At 44.6% G+C, this 24,321-nt stretch overlaps 1 protein-coding gene across 1 annotated transcript; it reads left to right on the forward strand.

Annotated features, from left to right (window-relative positions):
- The first annotated feature begins 1,356 nt into the window (after positions 1 to 1,356).
- SZRD1 (SUZ RNA binding domain containing 1) lies at positions 1,357 to 23,470 on the forward strand. Its single transcript, XM_073316299.2, has 4 exons — positions 1,357 to 1,470; positions 16,381 to 16,430; positions 18,955 to 19,209; positions 20,418 to 23,470. The coding sequence occupies exons 1-4, from the start codon at positions 1,375 to 1,377 to the stop codon at positions 20,518 to 20,520; spliced, it is 504 nt and encodes a 167-aa protein (XP_073172400.1). The 5' UTR covers positions 1,357 to 1,374; the 3' UTR covers positions 20,521 to 23,470.
- Positions 23,471 to 24,321: the final 851 nt, after the last annotated feature.

The raw sequence follows: 24,321 nt of genomic DNA on the forward strand, positions 1-24,321 counted from the left end.
TATCTAAGGATCGCTCCTCCTGGTGTATGATGTGCTGGCATTTAAACTATGGTGGGCCCCAAACCAAAATGGAGTCACATGTGCTAACTTTTCCTTAACAACACCCAGCCCCCCACTATGCCCAGCTCCCAGCCCAGTCTCCTTCCCGAGCCATTACCAGTTGTTCACATCCTAAATTCCCTGTCTCCACTCTCCTTGCCCATCCTATCCCAGTTTCCCTGTGCCTGGCTCATTGTCCGATCTATCTCCCTCCCCTCACAGCCTGCTTTTCACCCACCACCCCCATCACCAAAGTCTCCATCCCCACTGGCTCCTTGGTCCATCTCTTTGCCCAGCCAGTCCCAGTTCTCCTCCTACTCCCCGGGTCCTTGTCAGATTTATCTCCCCTCCCGACATGGTGACAGGTGTGTTCATGGGGCTGGCTGCCTGTTGTTACTTTGGGGACAGGTGTGTTCAGGGGCCTGCTGCCTGTGGCTTGGGGGGGAAGGACAGGTGTGTTCAGGGGCTGGGGGGATGACGACAGGTGTGTTCATGGGCTGGGGGGATGACGACAGGTGTGTTCAGGGGCTGGGGGGATGACGACAGGTGTGTTCATGGGCCGGTTGCCTGTGGATGCGGGAGTTGGGGGGACAGGTGTGTTCATGGGCCAGGGGGTGTGTGACTGGGGACAGGTGTGTTCATGGGCCAAGGGGTGTGTGACTGGGGACAGGTGTGTTCATGGGCCAAGGGGTGTGTGACTGGGGACAGGTGTGTTCATGGGCCAGGGGGTGTGTGACTGGGGACAGGTGTGTTCATGGGCCAAGGGGTGTGTGACTGGGGACAGGTGTGTTCATGGGCCAAGGGGTGTGTGACTGGGGACAGGTGTGTTCATGGGCTGGGGGGATGACGACAGGTGTGTTCAGGGGCTGGGGGGATGACGACAGGTGTGTTCATGGGCCGGTTGCCTGTGGATGCGGGAGTTGGGGGGACAGGTGTGTTCATGGGCCGGGGGGTGTGTGACTGGGGACAGGTGTGTTCATGGGCCAGGGGGTGTGTGACTGGGGACAGGTGTGTTCATGGGCCAGGGGGTGTGTGACTGGGGACAGGTGTGTTCATGGGCTAGGGGGTGTGTGACTGGGGACAGGTGTGTTCATCGCCCGGCTGCCCGTGGATGGGGAGTCGGGGGGGGGGGGGGGGGCAGGTGTGTCCACGGGTTGGGGGCCGGGGGGACAGGTGTGTCCACGCCTCAACTCACTCAGCCAGGCGGCGGGCTGTGCAGTGCGCATGTCCGTGGGGCTGCAGGAGCGCGCACGTGCAGAAAGGGGGCCGAGGTCGGCTCACGGCGCGCATGTGCTGAGGCTGCGGCCGCGCCGATCGCTGGCGCGGGCAGGGCGCATGCGCGGGGGCGGGCTGGCCTGGCGGCGGCGGCGGAGACTTAAAATGGAAGATGAGGAGGTCGCTGAGAGCTGGGAGGAGGCGGCCGACAGCGGGGTGAGGAAGGGCCCCGGCTCGGGCCCAGCCGCGCGCGCGGGGGAGCGCGGGCGAGGCCGCGCGGCTTGGCCAGGGGGCCCCGCCTGGGTGGTCTCCGCCGGGCGGCAGCGAAGAGCCCGGGTCCCTGAGCGCCTGCTAGGCCTCTTAAAGGGACCGTGTCCCCATTCCTGCTGGGGCCTGTCTGCCCCGCCCTCATCGCCCCCGCCCGGCCCGGCGGGACAGGCAGCTGCTGGCCCGCGTGGGTCCACGGGGGCAGGATTGTGTCTCCGGCTGGCCGGGCCCCAGCTCTCCTTGGGGGGCTGGGTCGGGTCTGGGGCTTGGGGCTGGACTCGCACGTGCCTCTCACTGCGTTTAAACTCCATCGCTCCCCCCCAAGAAATGTGTCTGGATTATGTGGCGATGAATGGGGGCCTCTGGGCGAGATCTTCATCGCCGGCTGAATAATAGAGTTCTGGCTGTGGCTTAGAGTCAGGATTTCCTACCTCCAAAGGTAGCTTGAAACAAAGCAACCACAGGGAAGGTGCTGAAAGTTTTGCAGCTCACTCGCCCGCTCTCGTGAAAGATTCAAATGAAATCTCGCTTTAGAGAGACGCAGTGAGACTTGCAAAGTGTCGTGATGTTGGGTGGGCTCTGGCTCATCACCTGCTGCGGGTGATGTGGCTGGTAAGGTAATTGGTACTTGATTCTGTCAAACGTGCAACATTAAATTCACTAACTAAAGAGCTGGTATCTCTAACCAGAGGCTGACAAGAAGCATGATTCCTCTCTATACTTTTTTTTTTAAGACAAGAATGTGCCTGCTTTTAGTATTACCAAGTATTCCCTTTGTTTCACTTCAAATATCAATCACCCATTTTTGATCTTCAATAGCCAGATCAATAACTTACATATCTATTGTGTTTTTCATTCTGAAGAATCCCAAAGTTGTGTTACGTACAGCACCACTGAAATGCGGTCATCATTTGAGTGGTAGTGTAGGTGGGTAACCTGTATGGTGCACACAGCTGCATGGTGAGGGAAGGGGAATTAGTATTCTTGTGAGATGTGCCCTAGCATCTTCCCTTTTCAGAGAGTGGACAAGCTAAATAACAGTAAGCTTTTAAAGTGTGAGAAGATAGAATTTGGTCTTGGACAATGTCTCTCTACTTGTTTACACTTATTAATTCATTTCTCACTATCATTATTTGGGTAAAACTGTTTTTTTCTCTGTTAAAGGATGTTGGGTTACAATTTGTTTGAAAGCCATTAAGCTAAATAAGCCAGGAGTGGAGTGATAGTGTTTGCCAGTGAAACAATTATGCAGTCTGTCAATGCTGTGATCATCATTGCTATTAGAATTTGTCTAGAACATTGGTGTTAATTCCCCATCTCGTTAAAATGTTCCATGAAGGTACATAACTTGTCTGGAGGGCTGTTGATAATTCTGGCCAAGACCAATGACTTGAAGGAATGTAGGAATTCTAGGCTTCCACCCACTTTCCCTCTGTGTCGTCCCCCCCAGTCTATACCCTTAGTAGTTGTTTCTAAACTTCTTTTACAGGAAAATCTCATCTCAAGTGGTGGTCCTCCTTAAAGTGTTTTCCCAGTGGGCCCAACAGGGGGAAACTGCTGTAATCCTCAGTGCAGTAGTATTCATACTGCTCAATGGAGAGCAGACTGACCACATGGTGCTAACTCCTCCATACTTGCAGCTGCTTCTACAGTTGTCCAGTCTCTTGATGCCTGTAACAGCAGTTGGAAGAAGGAGCAAACCTAGCTACCTCCTATAGAGGCTGCTGCTACATAGGAGAGGAAACAGGAGCTACCCTCAGATTGGAGATGCCAGCCACCAGTTGGAGACTCTAGGAGCTGACAGTGAGACCAGGGCCACCAGTGGTGGAGAGAGATCCCACAGGAAAAGAGGAACAGGATACATACAGGGAGTGGTGGGGGAGATGAGATGAGATGGTAAAAGCAGACAGTGTGACTCTTCACAAAGGATAAAACACTTGCCATTCTAAAGGCAGCTATAGGTAGACATGCTTACTCTTCATGTAAACTGTTGTAACTGCTATAAGGCTGTAAAATTTGAGAGCTGCCTTAGTGGAATCACTCTGCTACTAGAACCATGAGGGAACAGCTATGTGCAAGAGCCCATGAACTGACCTGATCATCTGTTGCTGATAGGTCATTGTTTCTCCTCTCTCTCTCCTTCACCGAAACTTTGTTCGGCGTAGAGCAACCCCAATGACTATGATATGTAGAGCTTACCCAGTGGAGCACAACTGCTTGTCAATTTCCATCTGGAGAAGCACTATGGGCAGGTGAAGCAAAACAGGTTAAGTACTTAACTGTAGGTAGTTCATATTCTACCATGGCATGTAAGACAGGAGTGGGTTTGGAAAAATGTGTAAGCCATTCTGTATATGGTATTCCTTTAAAAATGTATGCGTAAATATTAAAATATCTCAGTTGTTTAAATAGGAACTCCTGAGTAGTGTAGGCCTGAAATTTGGGCGCTTTTTTTTAAAAAACAAACCCTCTTTTTTTATTTAAAAAAAAAAACAACAACCCTGAAAAATAATAGAAATCTTTCTTTGTGGGTTTTAAGACTTCATATGAAAAGTTTCACTTGAATTTATACATGCCTCTACAGTATACTTAGTGCAACATTGCAGCATTGCTCTTAGTGCAGGAGAGCTAGATAGTTACACTGATTATTCTAGTCATTTGTGAAGATGAATATGGTGCAAAAAATAAACTGTGAAAAGTAAATGTCTTTTTAAACATATGATCAGTGTAAGGTATTAGTAACCAGCAAAAAAAAAAAAAAAACAAACATGACTTTTAATAGTGTCCCTATGGACAATTTAATGAATACCTACCTGTTAATTATACCTTTACAAAAGATTGACTCATTAGTTGGTACTCTGTCAGTTGGGCAATATAGAACTTGTAGACTTATTTGCATATATATTTTATTTTTATCTCCAAAGTAATAATAAATGTGTGTGGGGAAAATGATGTATGAAGGATTTTTAAAGAATTGGGCTTTTGTATTCCCTTTTGCTGCAGCTTGTCCCGAAAGTTGTGTCTTGGCTGATACTCTTAAAATATCAGGAATATCTAGTCTGGTATTCCCTGGTTTTGCTGGAGGAATTCCTAGATGTCTGAAAACATGTACTGTGTGCTCTCACAGCTGAACTGAAAGAATGAGTTGGTGAAACTTCAAAAAGTTGTTTGTTGCCCAGGAGTCAGAGTTTCAAACACGCTGTCTGGAAATGGCCTTTCCCTCTCAATTCTTGTGACATCTTGTCATCAGAAGGTATGTCTGCACCGCAGTGTGTAGACCTACCCAAAGTAGCTTTAATCTTGGGCACCAACAGCAATGCAGCTGTAGCAGCGTCAGGCTAGCTGCCCTAATACAAGCCTGCCAGGGAGTCTGGGCACGTGCTCATGCTGCTATGGCTTCACTGGTATTGGTACCTTAGCTAGGTAGATTAAAGGTAGCTTGGGTGTGTCTACATGTGCTGCAATCATACTGCCAATGGCAGTGTAAATATACCCAGAGTTTTCCCGGGCAGACAAGACTTTAATTTCTTACGTCAAGGAAAACAGAAAAAAAACTTTTAGGCAAATCAGGCATAAATCCAACTCTTTTCTTTGCTGGTCACCTTTAAACTAATAAAAATCAAGAATTTGAAAATTAAAAGAGAGATCAATTTAAATCTCTATTCTGAATCTTGTTGCAAGTAACACCTAAGATGACTATAACAGAGCGACTAGAGTAAACACATGTTTTTCAGTTGGTTTACTTTGTGCATTTCTGTCTAAAGCCCCCATTCCTGTAGTATCTGAACAATCACAATGTTTAATGTAGTTATCCTCATAACACACCCAGGAGGTAGGGAAAATACTGCTTGTTCCCATCTTACAGATGAGGAAACTGAGCCATGGAAAGATGTAGTGACTTGTCCATGGTCTGTGGCAGAGCAGGGAATCAAATGCACATCTTCCCCCAAGTCCAAGCCTAGCATCCTAACCACTAACATAACTTAAGTGTCCTGTTTGTGAGAGTTCCTCTGTACAGCTATAGGGAGTAACATTTTTCAAAAGTAATTGTAAAATAACAAAAATTAGCTGAGGGCCTAAAGGTAGGTGTAGCACCTGGAACCATTTTAAATCTGTTTTTTGAATCTGAATAGACTTCAAGCTGGAGACTACTTCAAGGCTAGAATGTCCGCCTTATAAGTGTATGGGGAGTATGGAGAAAAGGGGTCATTTGGAGCCAATGGTATATCAGCCTGAGCTCTAATTTGCCTGCTTTATGTTGGTTTGATCAACTGTTCATCAATGGTATTTTGCAAATTATGCACTATATCAGTACCTCAAGACAGAAATAGGTTTGTATTGATACAGCGTTAGCTTGTTTTCACCCAGCCAGAAGTCTCCCAGAGTATACTGTTCGTTTACTAATCTGAGTGAAGGTAACTGCAGCTGTAAGTTGGGCCTGACTAATGGTTATTTATAAAATCCTGATGATCTCTTTGGCCGTCGTCTTTGAAGACCAGTACAGCAACAAATATGTTCCTCCAGCTTCAGAGTTCATGAGCCAAATACTCTGACAGATGCTGTATGGAATTTAACCTTTCATTTTTTACTCTTCAGTACAATGTTGGTGTTTAAAAGTACAGGGCAGAAGGAAAGCCTGCGTGTCTATAAAAATAATCCATGCATAACATTTAGTTAGGATACATGGTATACCAGACGTACAATTTAGCATCTTTTACTAGAACTCACCACTATTACTTGAACTTGGTAGGAAGGAAAAGCTGCCATTGCTTACAGGCTAGAAGGAGTTGGCGCGCCTGTGTTTCTGTTCATAAACAGAGATGTTAGTGACAATAGTATTCTTCACCACTTTCGCCGTTGATGTAATTCTGATCTTTATGTAAAACTGACTCTGTACTGAAAGCCAAATTCCAATTACTTGGTACAGACCTGCAGTGAAGCGACTGATTCCAATTTGTCCTTTTAAAAATAGCTGTTGAATCTTCATATAAAAGACAGAAACGTTGATGTAACCCTTTCGGTGCGTCTTACTACAGCCATTTCCAGTACGGCTGTGCTGCTCTTTCCCCAAGGTGTTACGTCACTGTTACCTGCAAAGAAACTGATAGTAACCTAAGGATAGTTTTTTGTTCTTTGGAAACTTGTTTCCATTCTCAAACTGTGGCTTCAAATTTAACAACTTAATAAGCCAACTTATTGGTAACATCTCTTATGGAAGCAGTGGGAGGGATAAATTCAGATTTGCTCAACCATCTCGTATCATAGTAGTACTGTTCAGCTGATGGTGCTGTGGCTTCTTCTTCCAAGGAGTAGTGCTAAAATATTAATTCTAATGGCTCTTTGTGGAAGCTTAAAACTGAGCCTGGTGTAGTTCAAAGTCTAAGTTTAAATTGACTTTGAACCCTGGCCACTTGGCTAGGATGCATCTTGCACCCTGGTGTGCTATGGGGAGCAGACAGTTTAGTTTTTCTAAATTCTTAGCAGCCAGGTGATATATAAGAGCGATTGAGCAGAGTAGTGATTGTACTTCTGATCTGCACTTTTATTGTCTGTGCATTTGCTGTGTATTCTACCTTTCACTCGTGGGTCTCATAGCACTGTGAAATGGGTTAGCAGAGGCATGTAAGTAGCAGTCAGAGCTCAAGTCTTCTGACTCCCAATTCCTTGCTTCAGCCACTAAATCACGCTGCCTCCCTATATTAATATGGAATTTACTTTAGGATCTTTCCCAGCCTGTTGCAGTAAACTCTAATTGACCTGAAATGTGATCAAAGCACAACAGCTAAGGGGAAATGTTATTTCAGAGTTATGGAGTCTGACCCTGTGACTGCTAATCAGCATTGTCCTCTTGTCATAAAAGAACTATCCATTGAATTCAGTGGAACACAATGGGATTTTAATGTGTGAACAAAGAATCATATAAATATGGCTTCAGGGTAAAGTTGAAGGCTGAGGATGTTGACGAGGTTTAAAATGTATGAGGTACAAGGATGAGTTTTGATTTCAAGGATTACAAAGGAATTTGTGAAATACTATTTAAAGGCTTTTATATCTCATCAAAATATTTAGCTGTTCTGAAGCCGCAGAACACAAGTTTGTAAGTCACTGCTTAGGATTTAATGTAGTCTTGCAGAACAACTGTGGTACTTGCTGTTTCCCAGTTGTCTAACTGCACAGGCTGCTGCTAAGAATTGGCTACCTTCAGAAAACCTAAGCCCCAGTGAAGCTGAAAATAGTCTTGACTGAGAACCTTGCACTGACTACAAACTACAGCCAGGATTTAATGGGAGTACCCTAGAAAATTGTTCCATTAATTAATGAAACATTTCTGAGAAGAGAAATTAATGGGGAAACAAACTAGACATATCTTAGAATTAGTTGTATCTAATGCCTTTTGTACTCAAGCATATCCCAAAGCACCTTATGAAGCAATGAGTTGGATATTAGTGGTTGAATGGCTGCATTATGCACTCGGCAATGGCTCATGCAACCTTGAACATTTTAAAACCTGTTCTCACTAAGTAAGGGAATTCTAGCCAGGTCCTCAGAGTTATCCCCCTACGCTTCATAAAATGCCGTAGGAGCTTTAACTGCATCCTTACAAATAAGTAGAAAGGACCTTGTTTAACATCACTGCTGAAGGATTCAACTCCTAAAGCCCAATCCCACTCAGTTTATTCACTCTCAAATGGGATTGCTCAAGTGAGTAAAGTGAGCAGGATTTAGGGGGGTTTTTTTGTGTTCAGTGGTAATTTGTACAAAGTACAGAAAGGGGCATGGCTGCTGTTCAGAATTATAACTTCCAAACATAACTTCTCTCCTTGGTGGCCATTACAGCCTGCTCCACCACACATTTTCTCTTGATTTTCCACAAAATAACTCCAATCTTGTGTTTTCAGTTCACTAGACTTCTTCCCTTACTGTTCCTTAAAGTGACAGAAAATGCTGTTCAAGCTTATTCTTAAAGAGCAACTTAAAAAAAAATTCTCTTTCAGAAAGTGAATCGTTTTATGAGAATATTGCCTGGATTTTTTCTGTTCCCTTGTTCATTCTCATCAAGGAAGAAATTGACTATGCAGGAGAAATAGTAGGACAGTAATACGCAATTCACAAAGTAAACTAACTGGAAAAAAAAAATAGATAACTGTTTACTTTCAGTTCCAGTAACCTTGGGCATTAACTTTGTTTTTTCAGACATAAATGAGACTCCTCTATTTGATGAAGCACTAATTTTAACATTAAAAAAAATTATAGCCTATGCAGGAGACATAGGAGAAATACCAGTACATCTGAAGTGTAAACATTGTCCATATATAGAAAAATCTTGAGAAATAAGGCAAATTATCACTATTTGCACATTTCCAGAAATTCTGCCACTGGGGAACTTCAGGGAATTTCCTTCACTCACTATTTTAGTCTCTTGGGAACAGGAGAACTAGGTGGGGACTCCACCTCAAATTTGGCTATTCGTGATACGCTAATTCTTGCTCTTCTCCCTTTCCACCACTTCCCCACAAATTGGAGAACCATGCCTACCTGGTGTGGCGTCTAGCTCTGTACTGAACTGTGGATGCAGACTCCAACCAAAAGATGTCTGGAATGTGCATCTCTGGGTTGCCTTGGAGATGGATGCCCTTCATCTACATGTTCTAATGCATGCTGCAGAACACTAGTCCTCTATTAATGGAATTCTCAATCAGGATAAGTGACTATAGACAGTGATTGTGGTAGGTTTGCCTTTTGTTCTTGGTGGATGCGACAGATTACTTTTCGTTAGGTCTTGATATTTATAGCATTTGTCTCTAATGCAGATGGATGGAGATTTTGATATTAAAGACCTACTTCATGATAAATATATAGCTTCTGTTAGCCCCCGTCCACAACAGGCTTTTAATATCAAAGGATAAGCAAAACACTGTGCTTTCTGTTGGATTCTCTTGAGTCTTAAAAAATGACTGAGATAAAAACAGCATATAGGAATTCTTTTACTAAATTTAGTAATCTATTCATAGATCCCTTTGCAGGGGAAAAAGGGGAATGTAAAATGGACTTTCTTAGCTATTGTTAATGTAAACCTGGTATATAGGGAATTGTGAAGAGGAGGTATCCTCCCATAACAGAATCCAATAATCTCAAAAGATAAACATAGCTCTCATGCAGTGTGACCAACCCAATTAATGAGTGTGTGCGCTGCATGATATTTTCTAATAGTAAGTCTGATTGTCTCTCCTGTAAGCTCGTGCCTTTCAGTTGCTGTAGTGCTTCTGGCACTCAAGAGTCATAAATCAGACCCTAATTTTAACATGTTATCTGCATAGCTCAGTGACACAGTGCAGCATGTGAGGATAGTAGCTGAAGTTGGTTGAGAATCAACTGACAAAAACAGGACTGCTGGGAGCCCCTAAAGTGATCTTGTTTCAGTTTCAAAGTGTTGAGACCAAAGTTTGTGAGGTGCATCAACTTTTCAAGCCCTAAATGCATGCAATGTTATGGACTGCTAGACGTGTGGAAGAGAGGTCACTAATATCCCACATTTTTTTGCTGACCCGTTAAGGGACACTGTCCAGTAAGGTGGCAACATAATTTGAATAGGTAACATTCTGCAAACTGTAACTTGACTTTTCTTACCATGAGTGCAAAATATAGCAACACCTAATAAAAAAACAATCTCAAATAGAGCTCAAGAGTGTGAGGTAACAATGTTTGTTTCAAGAGAAAATATATGATTAATACAGTATCTCTGCATAAATACACATGAATTACGAAATGTCTTGGTAAACCCCTTGGTGGGCGCTAGCCACGGGAGTTTTAAACATAATTGGAAGCTCTCAATTGTCTGTTGCTGTTCATAGTGGGTGTCTGACTGGCGTTAGAACCCCAACATGGGTGGCGGTCGGGATTATTTGGATCATGGGTGTAACAAGGAAACCTTCTTTGGGAGAGGGTGTGAGGGTGGTAACAGTAGGGAAAAGCTGATTCTGTGCTGCCATATCATGCTTTAGAAGTGGACCAGTGAGGAGTCCTGAAATTGACCAAGGAATTACACTGCAAGGAGTCATGAGAAGGAAAGAAATAGAACACAGTAATAGGAGGGATGGTGGGAGAGAGCAGCTCTATATAGGTTCTTCTACTGTGTTCAGTTCTGTTGTACTAAATCTTGATGTAATGAAAATATATGGTAGAACCACTTAAGCTGAGTACAACTGTATATAGTCCACTGACTATGACTTTTGGTAGGCTACAATGCCAGCTATTTGTGAGGACACTTTGGAATCTTATAGTCTATTTTGTTAAGACATTTGGCATATGATTTCTGTGACCAACCATTTCAAATCTGAGTTAGAGCAACTGCTATGCCTCCAAATCATAGGGGTTTGTTAAATGACTATACATGCCATGTTGACTAAACAAGACTAATCAGTTGCTGAAGATCCAGAGTACTCAGCTGGACCATAGATGTGTGTGCACCTTTCCTCCAATACACTCATTCCCTTTGCAGTGTCATCCTTCGTGGATTACCCCAGGCATTCTTAGTCTAAAAGGGCACCCTGACAAAACTGATAGATTATTTTGAAACGAAAAAATGGGGGTCTTGCCTGTCCAATGGGAAGATTGTTGAGATGTAGTATTGTTTCCTATTTCTCATGTGGTATCTTCCCCACACACAAAAATTGCTCCCACTTGGATTCATGTGACCAACTGACTGAGGACTTGGGTGGCACAAGAAGGATAAGATGGTGTGGGGTCGCTGCTGACATGGGCTATTAGGAAGAACTGCGTGGGCTGGATCTAGTATGTGACAGCAATATTGGATCATAGAATATCAGGGTTGGAAGGGACCCCAGGAGGTCATCTAGTCCAACCTCCTGCTCAAAGCAGGACCAATCCCCAATTTTTGCCCCCGATCCCTCAATGGCCCCCTCAGGGATTGAACTCTCAACCCTGGGTTTAGCATGCCAATGCTCAAACCACTGAGCTATCCCTCCCCCCATGTGTGATCACAAAGTGTTTGTGTAATTGGAATAGGGTGAAGATGGGAAGTATCTCCTCTTGGAAGAGTACCCAGTCGTTCTAATTACAATGATTTGTGGCATGACCAGGATATTCTTTCATCTCAACTCTGCTCTGATTGTGAGGCTGTTCTAGCCAAGGAAATGAGAGAAATTGTTAGGAGCAACTTACAGTTGTTAGTATGATTGTAATTAGGGGTTTGATCGGAAGAAAGTTAAGAGGGATTGTGATGTTAGGTTTGCCTACCTAGCAAGTTAGTATAGTGCAAGCCACATTGTGAACCTAGAGCACACTAGTTTAACATACGTTAATGTCCCATGCGGATGCTGCTACAGCTCACTAAAAGTTCCTTACTGAGCTTTGATGTACTCTGTTTCATAGCACACTAAGGAACTGCTAGTGCACTGTAGACGTGCACACAAGCAATGTTAGTGTGTGTGAAACTCATGTGCTCTAAGTTCACATTCTGGCTTGTGGTCCATTCACTCACCATGTAGACAAGCCCCTTGACTCTCATTCCAAGTGCATCCAAGGAAGCAAGGAAGTGATCTTTACATGTGCAGAAAAGAATCTGATGTGAAAACCATAATAATTTTACAAGAGAGGTGGCTTTTAACTCTTGAATTGACTTGACTGAAAGGGGAAGTTTCTGGCACTAGCTCTCTGAGGATGGTGATAGAGAAAGTAAAGGGTGGGGAGGGAGGGAATGAGAGTTTATGGAGGTGGGAGCCCTCCAGCATCACCAAAATGAGATTTCAGAATACTCTGAATGCTCTGCTATGAAAAATAAAATTTAATATGTGTGCCATGAAAACCGCCTGTGAGGTTCTAAAACGTGGCCCATAGCCCCCTCTTTGTGTGACTGCAGGGTACTGACAGCTGAACAGTCCCAGACTTTTATTACTGATTGATTTGGAAAAGCAATTTCTGCTCCATTATCTTTGGCCATTATCTTTGAAAACTCGTGGCGAACGGGGGAAGTCCCGGATGACTGGAAAAAGGCTAATGTAGTGCCAAACTTTAAAAAAGGGAAGAAGGAGGATCCTGGGAACTACAGGCCAATAAGCCTCACTTCAGTCCCCGGAAAAATCATGGAGCAGGTCCTCAAAGAATCAATCCTGAAGCACTTACATGAGAGGAAAGTGATCAGGAACAGTCAGCATGGATTCACCAAGGGAAGGTCATGCCTGACTAATCTAATCGCCTTCTATGATGAGATTACTGGTTCTGTGGATGAAGGGAAAGCAGTGGATGTATTGTTTCTTGACTTTAGCAAAGCTTTTGACACGGTCTCCCACAGTATTCTTGCCAGCAAGTTAAGGAAGTATGGGTTGGATGCATGCACTATAAGGTGGGTAGAAAGTTGGCTAGATTGTCGGACTCAGCGGGTAGTGATCAATGGCTCCATGTCTAGTTGGCAGCCGGTATCAAGTGGAGTGCCCCAAGGGTCGGTCCTGGGGCCGGTTTTGTTGAATATCTTCATAAATGATCTAGAGGATGGTGTGGATTGCACTCTCAGCAAATTTGCGGATGATACTAAACAGGGAGGAGTGGTAGATACGCTGGAGGGCAGGGATAGGATACAGAGGGACCTAGACAAATTGGAGGATTGGGCCAAAAGAAATCTGATGAGGTTCAATAAGGATAAGTGCAGGGTCCTGCACTTAGGACGGAAGAACCCAATGCACAGCTACAGACTAGGGACCGAATGGCTAGGCAGCAGTTCTGCGGAAAAGGACCTAGGGGTGACAGTGGACGAGAAGCTGGATATGAGCCAGCAGTGTGCCCTTGTTGCCAAGAAGGCCAATGGCATTTTGGGATGTATAAGTAGGGGCATAGCGAGCAGATCGAGGGATGTGATCGTCCCCCTCTATTCGACATTGGTGAGGCCTCATCTGGAGTACTGTGTCCAGTTTTGGGCCCCACACTACAAGAAGGATGTGTATAAATTGGAGAGAGTCCAGCGAAGGGCAACAAAAATGATTAGGGGTCTGGAACACATGAGTTATGAGGAGAGGCTGAGGGAACTGGGATTGTTTAGTCTGCAGAAGAGAAGAATGAGGGGGGATTTGATAGCTGCTTTCAACTACCTGAGAGGTAGTTCCAGAGAGGATGGTTCTAGACTATTCTCAGTGGTGGAAGAGGACAGGACAAGGAGTAATGGTCTCAAGTTGCCGTGGGAGAGGTTTAGGTTGGATATTAGGAAAAACTTTTTCACTAGGAGGGTGGTGAAACACTGGAATGTGTTACCTAGGGAGGTGGTAGAATCTCCTTCCTTGGAAGTTTTTAAGGTCAGGCTTGACAAAGCCCTGGCTGGGATGATTTAATTGGGGATGGGTCCTGCTTTTGAGCAGGGGGTTGGACTAGATGACCTCCTGAGGTCCCTTCCAACCCTGATATTCTATGATTCCTGTCAAGGAAGCAAAACCCTCAAGCAAATAGTATGGCTTTGTTGTATTTTTTTAATCTCTCCCTGGAACATGTGCAAATTGGTTGAAGCCTTTAGACACCTGGCAAAATGCCAATGAATCTCTGCTGGTGCAAAGCAAAGGTGCCTCTATCTTAAGTTTTTGATATCTAGAGAGTGATCTTATTGGAGAATGGGACTCGTTTCTAAGATGTGATGTGATGCAGCTTAAAGACAGTACTTGTGTGAGAAAACACGGGTTAGTTTTTCTCTTATTTAAGATTGTGAAATGGTACTGGCTACTGTAAGTTGCCACTAGGTATAAATGCATCAGGCAAATATTTGATGTGTCATTTGGCAAGTAGAGATTTAGGAGCTGTAATGAGTGATGTTCCCCAAAACACAGGTGTTTTTGCCCCCCTCCTCCCCCCCAAGAGTCAGTACTCTGTAAAGGGTTCAGCCCAGTCATGCTCTCATGTCAGACATGTAAGAGAAACCAAAGTAGGCTTTCCAGCTCGACTCCTTGTAAAGCTTCATGTGCTTACAGTAAGCCCTTCGCTTTTTTTGTAGCTTCCAATTGTATTTCCATAGGGCTACTTTGAAACCTGTAACACCCTTTCTCTATGCTATCCTGCCAGGTATCTGTTCCCTATTGCTGGCTGCATGTTGAGTGTAACAAGGAGTCTAGTCTTCCATGTTCCCCAGAAGGGGATTATCAAATTCAGCTCCTGTTTAAAGGAGTTGTGGGACACGATTGGCTTGGATGTTTTGGACACAAGACTGATTTTGAAGCTTGGTCACTGTGTAGTGTTCAAAGTAACTGAAATAGCACTGTAAATTAAAAGCATGGAACTCTTAAGCTGGTTGAGATGCTGCTCTTTCCCCATCCTACTCCCAAATAACAGAGTTGTTAATGAGATGTTTGAGGAAGCATCCTTCCAGTTGTCTACTACCTGGGGTGAGGGTAGTTAAGCACTTGGCTTTCACAACGCTTTTTTTTTTTTAAATGCGCTTTTCTATAGCAGGAAATTAACCTCTTTTGGGCTTGTGCAGACATATAAGGCAGCTCCTTCACCTTGATTTGATCCTCAGATTCAGCACCAGCCAGTACAGGAGACTTCTAGCTCCCAGCCAAGATGGCTGCATCTCCACTTCCAGTTCCCAGCCAGTCTTTCTGTTCTTGCAGGTGGTCAGAAGTAGGCAGCTTCTGATATGCTTTATTTATGCATACACCCTCAACCGTCTGTGTAGCATTGCAACTTGATGCTAACTTTTCTGACAATATTGGGAGTCTTTATGACGTCGAAAGAGGCTGTAGGTGCCTAGAACTATGTCATTGTCATAGTCAAATGGCTTAACTTTGGTTTGGTTTTGCAATTGAAAAACCTACCAAACCATTCATTGCCCTTTTCCAGTTAAAATCAAAGTTTGCTCCACCCAGACCGCTGTGGCTTCTTGAACACACAACTCAGTGGAACATTATGAAGCTGCCATCTGGTAGTACTTTTACCAATTTCAGCATAGTCACTTGAGCTTTTGGCTACAGGTTTCTCAGGCTGGTGGCCCTAGAACCACACAACCAATAGTAAAACCATACTTGTATAGAACCAAGTAGGGTTGTCAGTGACTTAGCATTTGCATCCCTTCCCTGTTCTTAGTATAGTGGGGAATTGCTACGCAAACCACATGTAGCTGAATGGATGGCTGTAGGCCACATAGCTTCCAACCTGATAATGGCTCGTGATGGCAATGCAGACAGCCTCTCTCCTTAGGAGCAAGCTTTCACTATGGTTCTGGTTATGAGTTGAGTTCATATAATAGCTTTGTAAGCTAGCAAATGGGCGGAGGACAGCAAGCTGAGCCAGCGGTATACACTTCCTTGAGCCCTGCTAGTTACCACCTGCATGACTGAATCAAGGAGCAGCAGCTACCCCAGTGGTCTGTTCCAGTGTAACTGTACCAGAGACACTCAGGTATATTTTCCTTTTCCTCAATGGAGTGTATAATATGTGAAACTGTTTAATGTTACTCTGATTGTTAAACAGTCACATTTCACCCCAGAGGAAGCTTCAGTGGTCGCTTAAGTGCTTGGGGAATCCTTGGGATCAAAGGTGCTGTTCCGATGAGATGAACTGCCACTCTATCACCATGAAACTTTTTAAAAAGCCATTAGTATGGGTCCCAAACTATCTTTAATGCTTTGCTGTTCTCCTACTGCTAATACCAACGAATACAGGAAAATGTACATGACCCTTTCATATAAGGGTTTGGATTTTTTTTTTCAGATTGGTATCTTTCTGTGTGTGATTTGCAAGCAAGTAAGAGTATTGTTGTAATGGAAAAAGTGAGACTAAAGAAATTACAAGTGTCCTCAAGTAGAATCTGTAAATTCTCTATAAAAGGGGAGAGGTTTCACACTGTGTTTCTCATATCCCTTACAGGAAATAGATAGACGGTTGGAAAAGAAACTGAAGATTACACAAAAGGAAAGGTAATGGTGATCTGTTGGTCTGAAACACCCTTGTTCTAGGCTCCCCTGCCTGGAGTTGGACACTTGCAGGTTCAGAGAGTTGGCAAAGGAGGGTAAATTGCATTAGATACCCACTAAATTTGATGTAACTAACCTCCAATTTGAGCTAAGAAATGGGGAGCTTGTATTAAGTAATATGTCACTTTGTGGCACCTCTAATCCATAGCAGTGTAGCTGAAAGATCATTGGGGATAATTTGATCCCTGAAGTAGCGTATTCAAGAGCAGATATAGCCACGCCTATAGGGAAGCCATTTAAAAAACAAACAAAAAACCAAAACTGAAATAGAATGAAGAAATTGGTGAAAGCCAAGTAACCCCTTCATGTACCAACTCTTTTTTGACCTGCTGTGCTCTGTCAGTGAGACTTTTGTGCCTGTATTCTGGCTTGGGTGGGTTACATCATCCTGTGCTGCCACAAACCTATCACTACTGGTTCTGTGGATGAAGGGAAAGCAGTGGACGTATTGTTTCTTGACTTTAGCAAAGCTTTTGACACTGTCTCCCACAGTATTCTTGCCAGCAAGTTAAGGAAGTATGGGCTGGATGAATGCACTATAAGGTGGGTAGAAAGTTGGCTAGATTGTCGAGTTCAACAGGTTGTGATCAATGGCTCCATGTCTAGATGGCAGCCGGTATCAAGTGGAGTGCCCCAAGGTTCAGTCCTGGGGCTGGTTTTGTTCAATATCTTCATAAATGATCTGGAGGGTGGTGTGGATTGCACTCTCAGCAAATTTGCGGATGATACTAAACTAGGAGGAGTGGTAGATACGCTGGAGGGCAGGATACAGAGGGACCTAGACAAATTGGAGGATTGGGCCAAAAGAAATCTGAGGTTCAACAAGGATAAGTGCAGGGTCCTGCACTTAGGACGGAAGAATCCAATGCACCGCTACAGACTAGGGACCGAATGGCTAGGCAGCAGTTCTGCGGAAAAGGACCTAGGGGTGACAGTGGACGAGAAGCTGGATATGAGTCAACATATTGTTGCCAAGAAGGCCAATGGCATTTTGGGATGTATAAGTAGGGGCATAGCGAGCAGATCGGGGGATATGATCGTTCCCCTCTATTTGACATTGGTGAGGCCTCATCTGGAGTACTGTGTCCAGTTTTGGGCCCCACACTACAAGAAGGATGTGGAAAAATTGGAGAGAGTCCAGCAAAGGGCAACAAAAATTATTAGAGGTCTGGAACACATGAGTTATGAGGAGAGGCTGAGGGAACTGGGATTGTTTAGTCTGCAGAAGAGAAGAATGAGGGGGGATTTGATAGCTGCTTTCAACTACCTGAGAGGTGGTTCCAAAGAGGATGGTTCTAGACTATTCTCAGTGGTAGAAGATGACAGGACAAGGAGTAATGGTCTCAAGTTGCAGTGGGAGAGGTTTAGGTTGGATATTAGGAAAAACTTTTTCACTAGGAGGGTGGTGAAACACTGGAATGTGTTACCTAGGGAGGTGGTAGAATCTCCTTCCTTGGAAGTTTTTAAGGTCAGGCTTGACAAAGCCCTGGCTGGGATGATTTAATTGGGGATTGGTCCTGCTTTGAGCAGGGGGTTGGACTAGATGGCCTCCTGAGGTCCCTTCCAACCCTGATATTCTGTGATTCTATGACTTGTCACTGTTCTCAGTGATGTGAATTGGGTTTCTATCTTCCTGCTTGCTCTACCTCCCCTTCCCACCTCTCTTTCTCCCCCACAAACCAAAAAAAAAAAAAAAATCTAAACTTCTGATGAGTGTCAGTCTTTCGTTCAGTTTTCTGGTGGCTCAATAAGGGCAAATGCCTAAGCTAACAGAATTGTTTTGTTGTGATTTTAGGTGGGAGAGGGACTGTACCAAAAATCTGAAGTGGGGTTGTGGGGACATAATTCCAGAAAGGAAGGTGGGTGGAGCTGGAGAGAGAATATCAAATGCTGATGCATGCTGTAGGAAATCCTGAGATAACTTAAGTATATTTTCCTTCCTACATGTTCAAATGTAGGTGCTATGGGTTTTTTAGCACTCAGGAATGGGCCAGATGCCTCACAAAACTATAGAATACTTCCTGCCTCAAAGAATTTACAAGCTAACTTGGGACACCCCAACTCAGAAACTTTGGGCTTTTAATTTTTAAGATTGAAACTGGTAACAAAAAACTCTAATTCATCATCCCACCCAGTTGAAAGTGAGATTCTCTGGTCTGTGTCCTAGCACCCCTCCTTTTCTTCTTCCCCCCATCCCCCCTTTTCTTTTTTTTAAAGGAGAGGAACCAAAGCACCAGGTCTATCTTCTGCCCTTCCACACGTTTGACTTGAGTGGGCAAATCTCAAATAAGGATGCTCTCTACTACAGTATCTGAGTTGCAATTATAACAAGGTCTTTAATTGTTGCAAGACACCTCCTAGTCATGAAGACGGTATCCGTCTGGCAGGGCTCCCGCTCCCAGCAGTTAACGCTTTCTGTCAGTGGGATATAGATACTAATTAAATGTTTGTGTCTTTTCTTCAACAGCAGAAAATCAAAATCTCCTCCTAAAGTGCCGATTGTCATTCAGGACGACAGCCTTCCCTCAGGTCCTCCTCCACAGATCAGGATCTTAAAGAGGCCCACAACTAACGGTGTGCTTAGTAACCCCAACTCTGTGAGCAGACCAGCTTTTCCAGTAAAGTCTCTGGCACAGAGAGAAGCAGAATACGCAGAAGCCAGAAAACGAATTCTGGGCAGCGCAAGCCCAGAAGAGGAACAGGAGAAACCCATTCTAGACAGGTGAGAATGGCTGGGGCTTAATGGCAATTCTAGCCGCATCCCTGAACTAACCCCTGTAGGAAGTCCTTCAGCAAATGCCATCCTACAGATGATAGTCCTCCAGAGGGAAGAGGAGCCAGGCTGATACCTAATATGTTACATACCTAAAGCCCACGGAGAGGTGGGGGCATGCTGTTAGCAAATGTGACACGGTATAGCTCAAATGCATAGAAATGAAAGCAAATGCTTATTGGAAGCAAAGGTGTTTAGATACAGATTGTGGGCTTTTAAACACCTTCATCGAGGACAAAACCTTCTCTGACATAACCAGGGGACTAGGCAGCAGGAGCAGGTTGACTCTGCAAGGAAGGACTTGCCATGTTTCATACAAATGTCTTTAATAGTAAAACAAAAGGATTAGAAATAATTCTGCACAGATCAGTGTCTGTCTGTCTACACAGGGAGCATAACCTTTCAACAAAATGTGACTGTTTCCCCAAGCAAGGGGGCTACCGAGTTGAGAGTCTTGTCTGTGACTATCAAGCTGAGCTGGCTAGCCTCACTCAAATGGTGTGGAACAAGCTGAATTTACACACACACCCCCCACAGCCATGCTGCTTTATCACTGATTGGAGATTAGAAAGAGACAGACCAGTTGCTCCAGAGGCACTTTCCCACCCCATATTGCATGTTCTGCCCTGCCTTCTGATTGACATCTAATTGGCTCTGTAGTCCTTTCCCAGTGTATTCTCCAACTAAACATAACCTTGGAGGGGGGGATCAACTTAAACTGGAGTCCTGTTTGAACAGACCAGCAGCCACTCTTTCCAAAGACCAAAGGACTTCAGTTTAAAAAAAGAAAAGGTGTGCGTGGGGTGGGAAAAGGTGCATCACTGGAATGGCTTTCTGACAAAAGACAGAAATGATAAATGTTCCTAAAGAACATCAGTGAACAAAGGGGTTGGTAATAAAACCAGAGCAGGATGATTCCGCTCGGGTAGGGTAGGAACTTGGACTTTGAAGTTACCTGAGTTTTGGCTGCCGAAGAGCAGGGCTTGGGGAAATGGAGCACTAGTCAATTCTCAATTGCCTGTGAGATCCTGCAGAGTACAGCAGCACTTTCACCATGGCGGTGACTTTCCACTGATGGACTCTTCCCCGTCTTAGTTGGAATTGCATGGGGGAGGTAGACGTATTTCTTCTTTTTAAGACTGATTTCTTTCCTGCAGGCCAACAAGGATCTCCCAGCCAGAAGATTCCAGGCAGCCCAATAATGTGATACGGCAACCACTGGGTCCTGATGGTTCACAAGGTTTCAAACAACGCAGATAGATATGGGCAAGAGATCACGCTGTCAAAAGCAGGGTCAGCTGCCACGGGTTGCACTGCCGTGGTGGACAAATGGACTTGAGCAGAGGGAACTACCTGGTTTACTTGCACTGTGATCCCTTTGCTCTGCCCACTGTGACCTTGAACCCCATGCACTGTGACCCCCTGCTCCACCCACTGTGATTGGCACACCGACGAGGGCTGTCCCAAGTCACTGTAAAAGGAAGGGGGGTACGTTAAGGACTCTGAACAGGTGCAGAGTCGTGTGTGCCACTTCAGTTGAAGCTAGCGCCAGCAATAATGTTTATCATACTCATTAGCCTGGGATTTAAAAGAGGAATGGGAAGCCTCCCCACATGTGCATGTTGTCTCTCTCACTTCTGAGCGAGTTCTGTTTCAAAGAATCTTTGTTTTTTGTTTGTAAATCAGATCAACTTTAAACCAAGTGCATGGGAAGGGTTTTAACTGTTTAGTTTGTTTTAATTGAGAGAGGTAGTTGATAGTGTTCTAAAAAAGGAGTTTCTAGGAATTTCCACAATATAATGGCTAGGATTTGGCAAGCTTAGCTTCTCGTTCTGTATCTCCACTGCTGCCAAGCAAATGGAAGGGGACTTCCAGGTACCTGGGCTTTCTAATTGCCTTGGCCCCAGAAGCCAGTGGAGTCCAGTGGCCTAGTTCGCTTACTGCACCTGTCATAAGCTTGGCTAGTTTTCTGCTGGCTTGAGGAAAAACTTAGTAATACATTTCTTGTATTTGGGGAGAAGGGAATGTCGACAGATCCCATGGAGACACCTGCTGCTTCCAGCAGAGAAAGCAGGGTGAAGGAACAGGGCTCTGTTGCATCTAGGTTTACAAGCTAGGAATAGACTAGTTCAATACTGTACTGGTCCACTCCGGTTAGTGCATGGTAACGAGCCTGGCTCTGTGCAGCATGTGCTTGTTGGAAGGCTGACGTATGGCAGGAGGCTGGGCAACCACTGCTCCAGAGGTTTGAACCCTAAGTGGCTTGTGATGGACCGATGGCTTATGGTACAATTCCAGTGCTGTACTTGATGCATTTACTTCTAGAAATCATAGACATCGGGAACAAACCATGTTCAATAAAGTTTGGAAAAAAAATCCCTGTTTTCATGCATTGGTGGTAACAAATGGCTTTCTGCTAAGCTCTGTCCTCCAGCCCCCAAAAAAGAAAGGGGTCTGAGGAAGGGGTCCTGGCCATGGAAGAGAATTTTAAGGTACCACCAAATCAGCTGTTGCAAGCTGTCAAATATAGCTACTCCATTGCTTCTCCTGTGCCCTATACTATTGTGTTGCATTGTCTAACTGTATATTAGACAACAAGGAAGCTGATCAACTCTTAATATTAATTGTCTCAAGGGATTAGATGAACACTAAAGCTTCCTTCTGCTGGGGCAACAAGAATGTATCTTGTATGCTGGAAAGACTCCAGTAGTAGAGATGTCTCAGCATGTTGATAGGACCTGTTACTGTAGACAGCATGTGTGGCATAGAAACAGACTATCTTTCTGTGACAGCAGCCAGAGGCCAAGAAGGATTTAGATCATCCCTTCACCTAAAAGGACCGTGGGCTAGTCTGCTTCACTGTGTTTCCAGAAGCTGCCTTTCCACACAGTTGGTTTTTTGGAGGATGTATTCTGTACAGGTGCAATATGACATGGGCCACTGTTTGTGCTTAATAGGTTGAATATTGGGCACCTGAACCCATCTTCTTTTGCCTGAAAGGAAGCAGCTGTACAGAACCTCTGCCTAAAGTGAGTTGTATGGGAGATTCCCATACAGTAAACCAAGATGTGTACAGAAATACAGCAAACAACTGGTAAAATAAACTACCTGTGTACAAAAGATGAAATCTACTAGAACGTTGATCTTTTAACTGAATTTCTTTTCTGTCCTGCCCTCCTGCGATTCCCTAAATCAAGTGAGCCCTTGGAATGCTTGTTAAAGGATTATAATTTTTTTTTTTACGCTGCTGTAATCAGAGAGGTGGGCACAGGTGTACAGATGTCCCATTAGGCCTGCAGTTGGGCTCAAGTCCTTGTGGTTTTATAAGACTGTAATCTGATGTTTACCTAACTTCCTCTCAGGTAGGGCTTGGAATGTGCTGCATGAGCACCTGTACAAGTCGCCAGCAGCTGCTTCACAGGAAACATCTTTCCCTCATGGCAGCAAGGAGAAACTGATGGGAAGAGTAGCTGGATGGGGGAGGGTAGAAGAGAAGAGGATGGGGAAAGACATTTGCGATAACTGTGTAGTCACCACGCCTTTCCTTAATCAATAATTAAAATAGCTATTACTTTGGCTGGCCAGCTGCTGGCAAAAGCCTCCTGATGTAGCTTCTGATATCTTGCCAATGTTAGGACAACAGTATCCCTTTTCTACCACCTGGTACCTGTATATCAGGGGTCTGACATCCTTGCTAGCTGCTCATAGGACAAAATCAGGTCCTCCAGCATCAACCTCACATAACTAATATAAGATTATGTGGGGGGAGCTAACCAGAGCACCCCTCTCCAGCTTATTCATCCTTATAGCGTGGTCAGTCAGGATGCTTCCAACCTGCGGGCGGGGGGGGGGCAACGTTCCTGGAGAAACCTGCCACTAGGCCCCCTCTTCCAGGTGGACAGTAGGTCAGTGATCCTGTCCAGAAATCAGTGTTGGGATAAGTCAAAGGCCCTGTTTACAGAGGGGCTAGAGCTCTTGTTCTAATACATGTTTATAGGGTTTTTTGTGTGTGTTCTTAGGGGCACTTTATGGTTATCTGTGTGTGTGTATGCGTGTGCACGCATGTGTGTGTATTCAGGTGGTAAGTGCAAAGCTGTGTGCATCTGCTACAGGACACACAGCTGTCTGTCTCCCCATGGAAGTGCTCCTAAGTATGCAGAAAAACATTTTATAAATTGTATTTTAAATAAATGTGTTAAACTTTTTAAAATGCCGTTTTATTTTTTCAAACTGTGTGTGCCCTCTTCCTGGAGCGCCCCAGGGCTAAATTGGGCTCTAGAAGCTGCCCCAGGAGTTTACAGTCTAAACTGGAGTGAGAACACATGCAAGAGGCACAACACCGGAAGGGGAGGACAAGGGGTTGTGAATAACTGTTGGCCAAGGGGAGTTTATTCCTGCTGAGAGTGGATTGAAACTACTTGACTCCTATATAGTCTCCTTGTTGGGGTTTCTATAATATGCTTTTAATGTACTGGGCAGGTCATTGAAACAGGGTCTCCTCCCATGTATGTGAAAACTACTTGAATTAAAAGGGGTGCTTTCTGAGGGCAGGGGTGGAGGGATGGTTCAGAGAGCTGTCTGCTCTAGGATGCTGGCTCTCCTACTAAGGAGGGGGAAGTAAGCAAGCACTAGAAACTAGCTACTGCTACCTTGCTTACCTAGACACTAATCCCAGCAAAGTAACTGGTAGCAATTGCCCCTGGGATGGTAAGTAACCATGGATGGTAGGCAGGATGGTTCATGCAGTTGTCATGGATCCTAGTCAGGCTCTCTTCCATAGTCTAGATCACATGAAAAGTCTGAGAGCCTTTGTAATGGGTTAAGCAGTCAAAAGTCCTAAGGCACCTTGTACTAAACAGAAACATATCTGTAGGATCCTGAACCCTCAAGTCACCTACACAACAAGCAGAGTGGCCTTCAATGGGTCCTTTACAATGTGTGATTTAGACAGCAGCATGGGTGGAAAGCTGCCTCTGTTCTGCAAAACACACTTCCCTTTTCTTTTGAGGTTCTCCTAAATCACAGAAACTAACAGTCTCTGTGTAAGTCCCAGGCTCTGGG

Source organism: Lepidochelys kempii, chromosome 18 (assembly GCF_965140285.1).
Source record: "Lepidochelys kempii isolate rLepKem1 chromosome 18, rLepKem1.hap1, whole genome shotgun sequence".
Taxonomy (NCBI): Eukaryota; Metazoa; Chordata; order Testudines; family Cheloniidae; genus Lepidochelys; species Lepidochelys kempii.

Excerpts from the sequence above, each read along its gene's own strand:
- SZRD1 (XM_073316299.2), top strand. The coding sequence starts at position 1,375 with ATGCGCGGGGGCGGGCTGGCCTGGCGGCGGCGGCGGAGACTTAAAATG. Across the intron at positions 16,431-18,954 it reads AAGATTACACAAAAGGAAAG|CAGAAAATCAAAATCTCCTC; the intron begins GTAATGGTGATC and ends TTTCTTCAACAG. Across the intron at positions 19,210-20,417 it reads GAGAAACCCATTCTAGACAG|GCCAACAAGGATCTCCCAGC; the intron begins GTGAGAATGGCT and ends TCTTTCCTGCAG.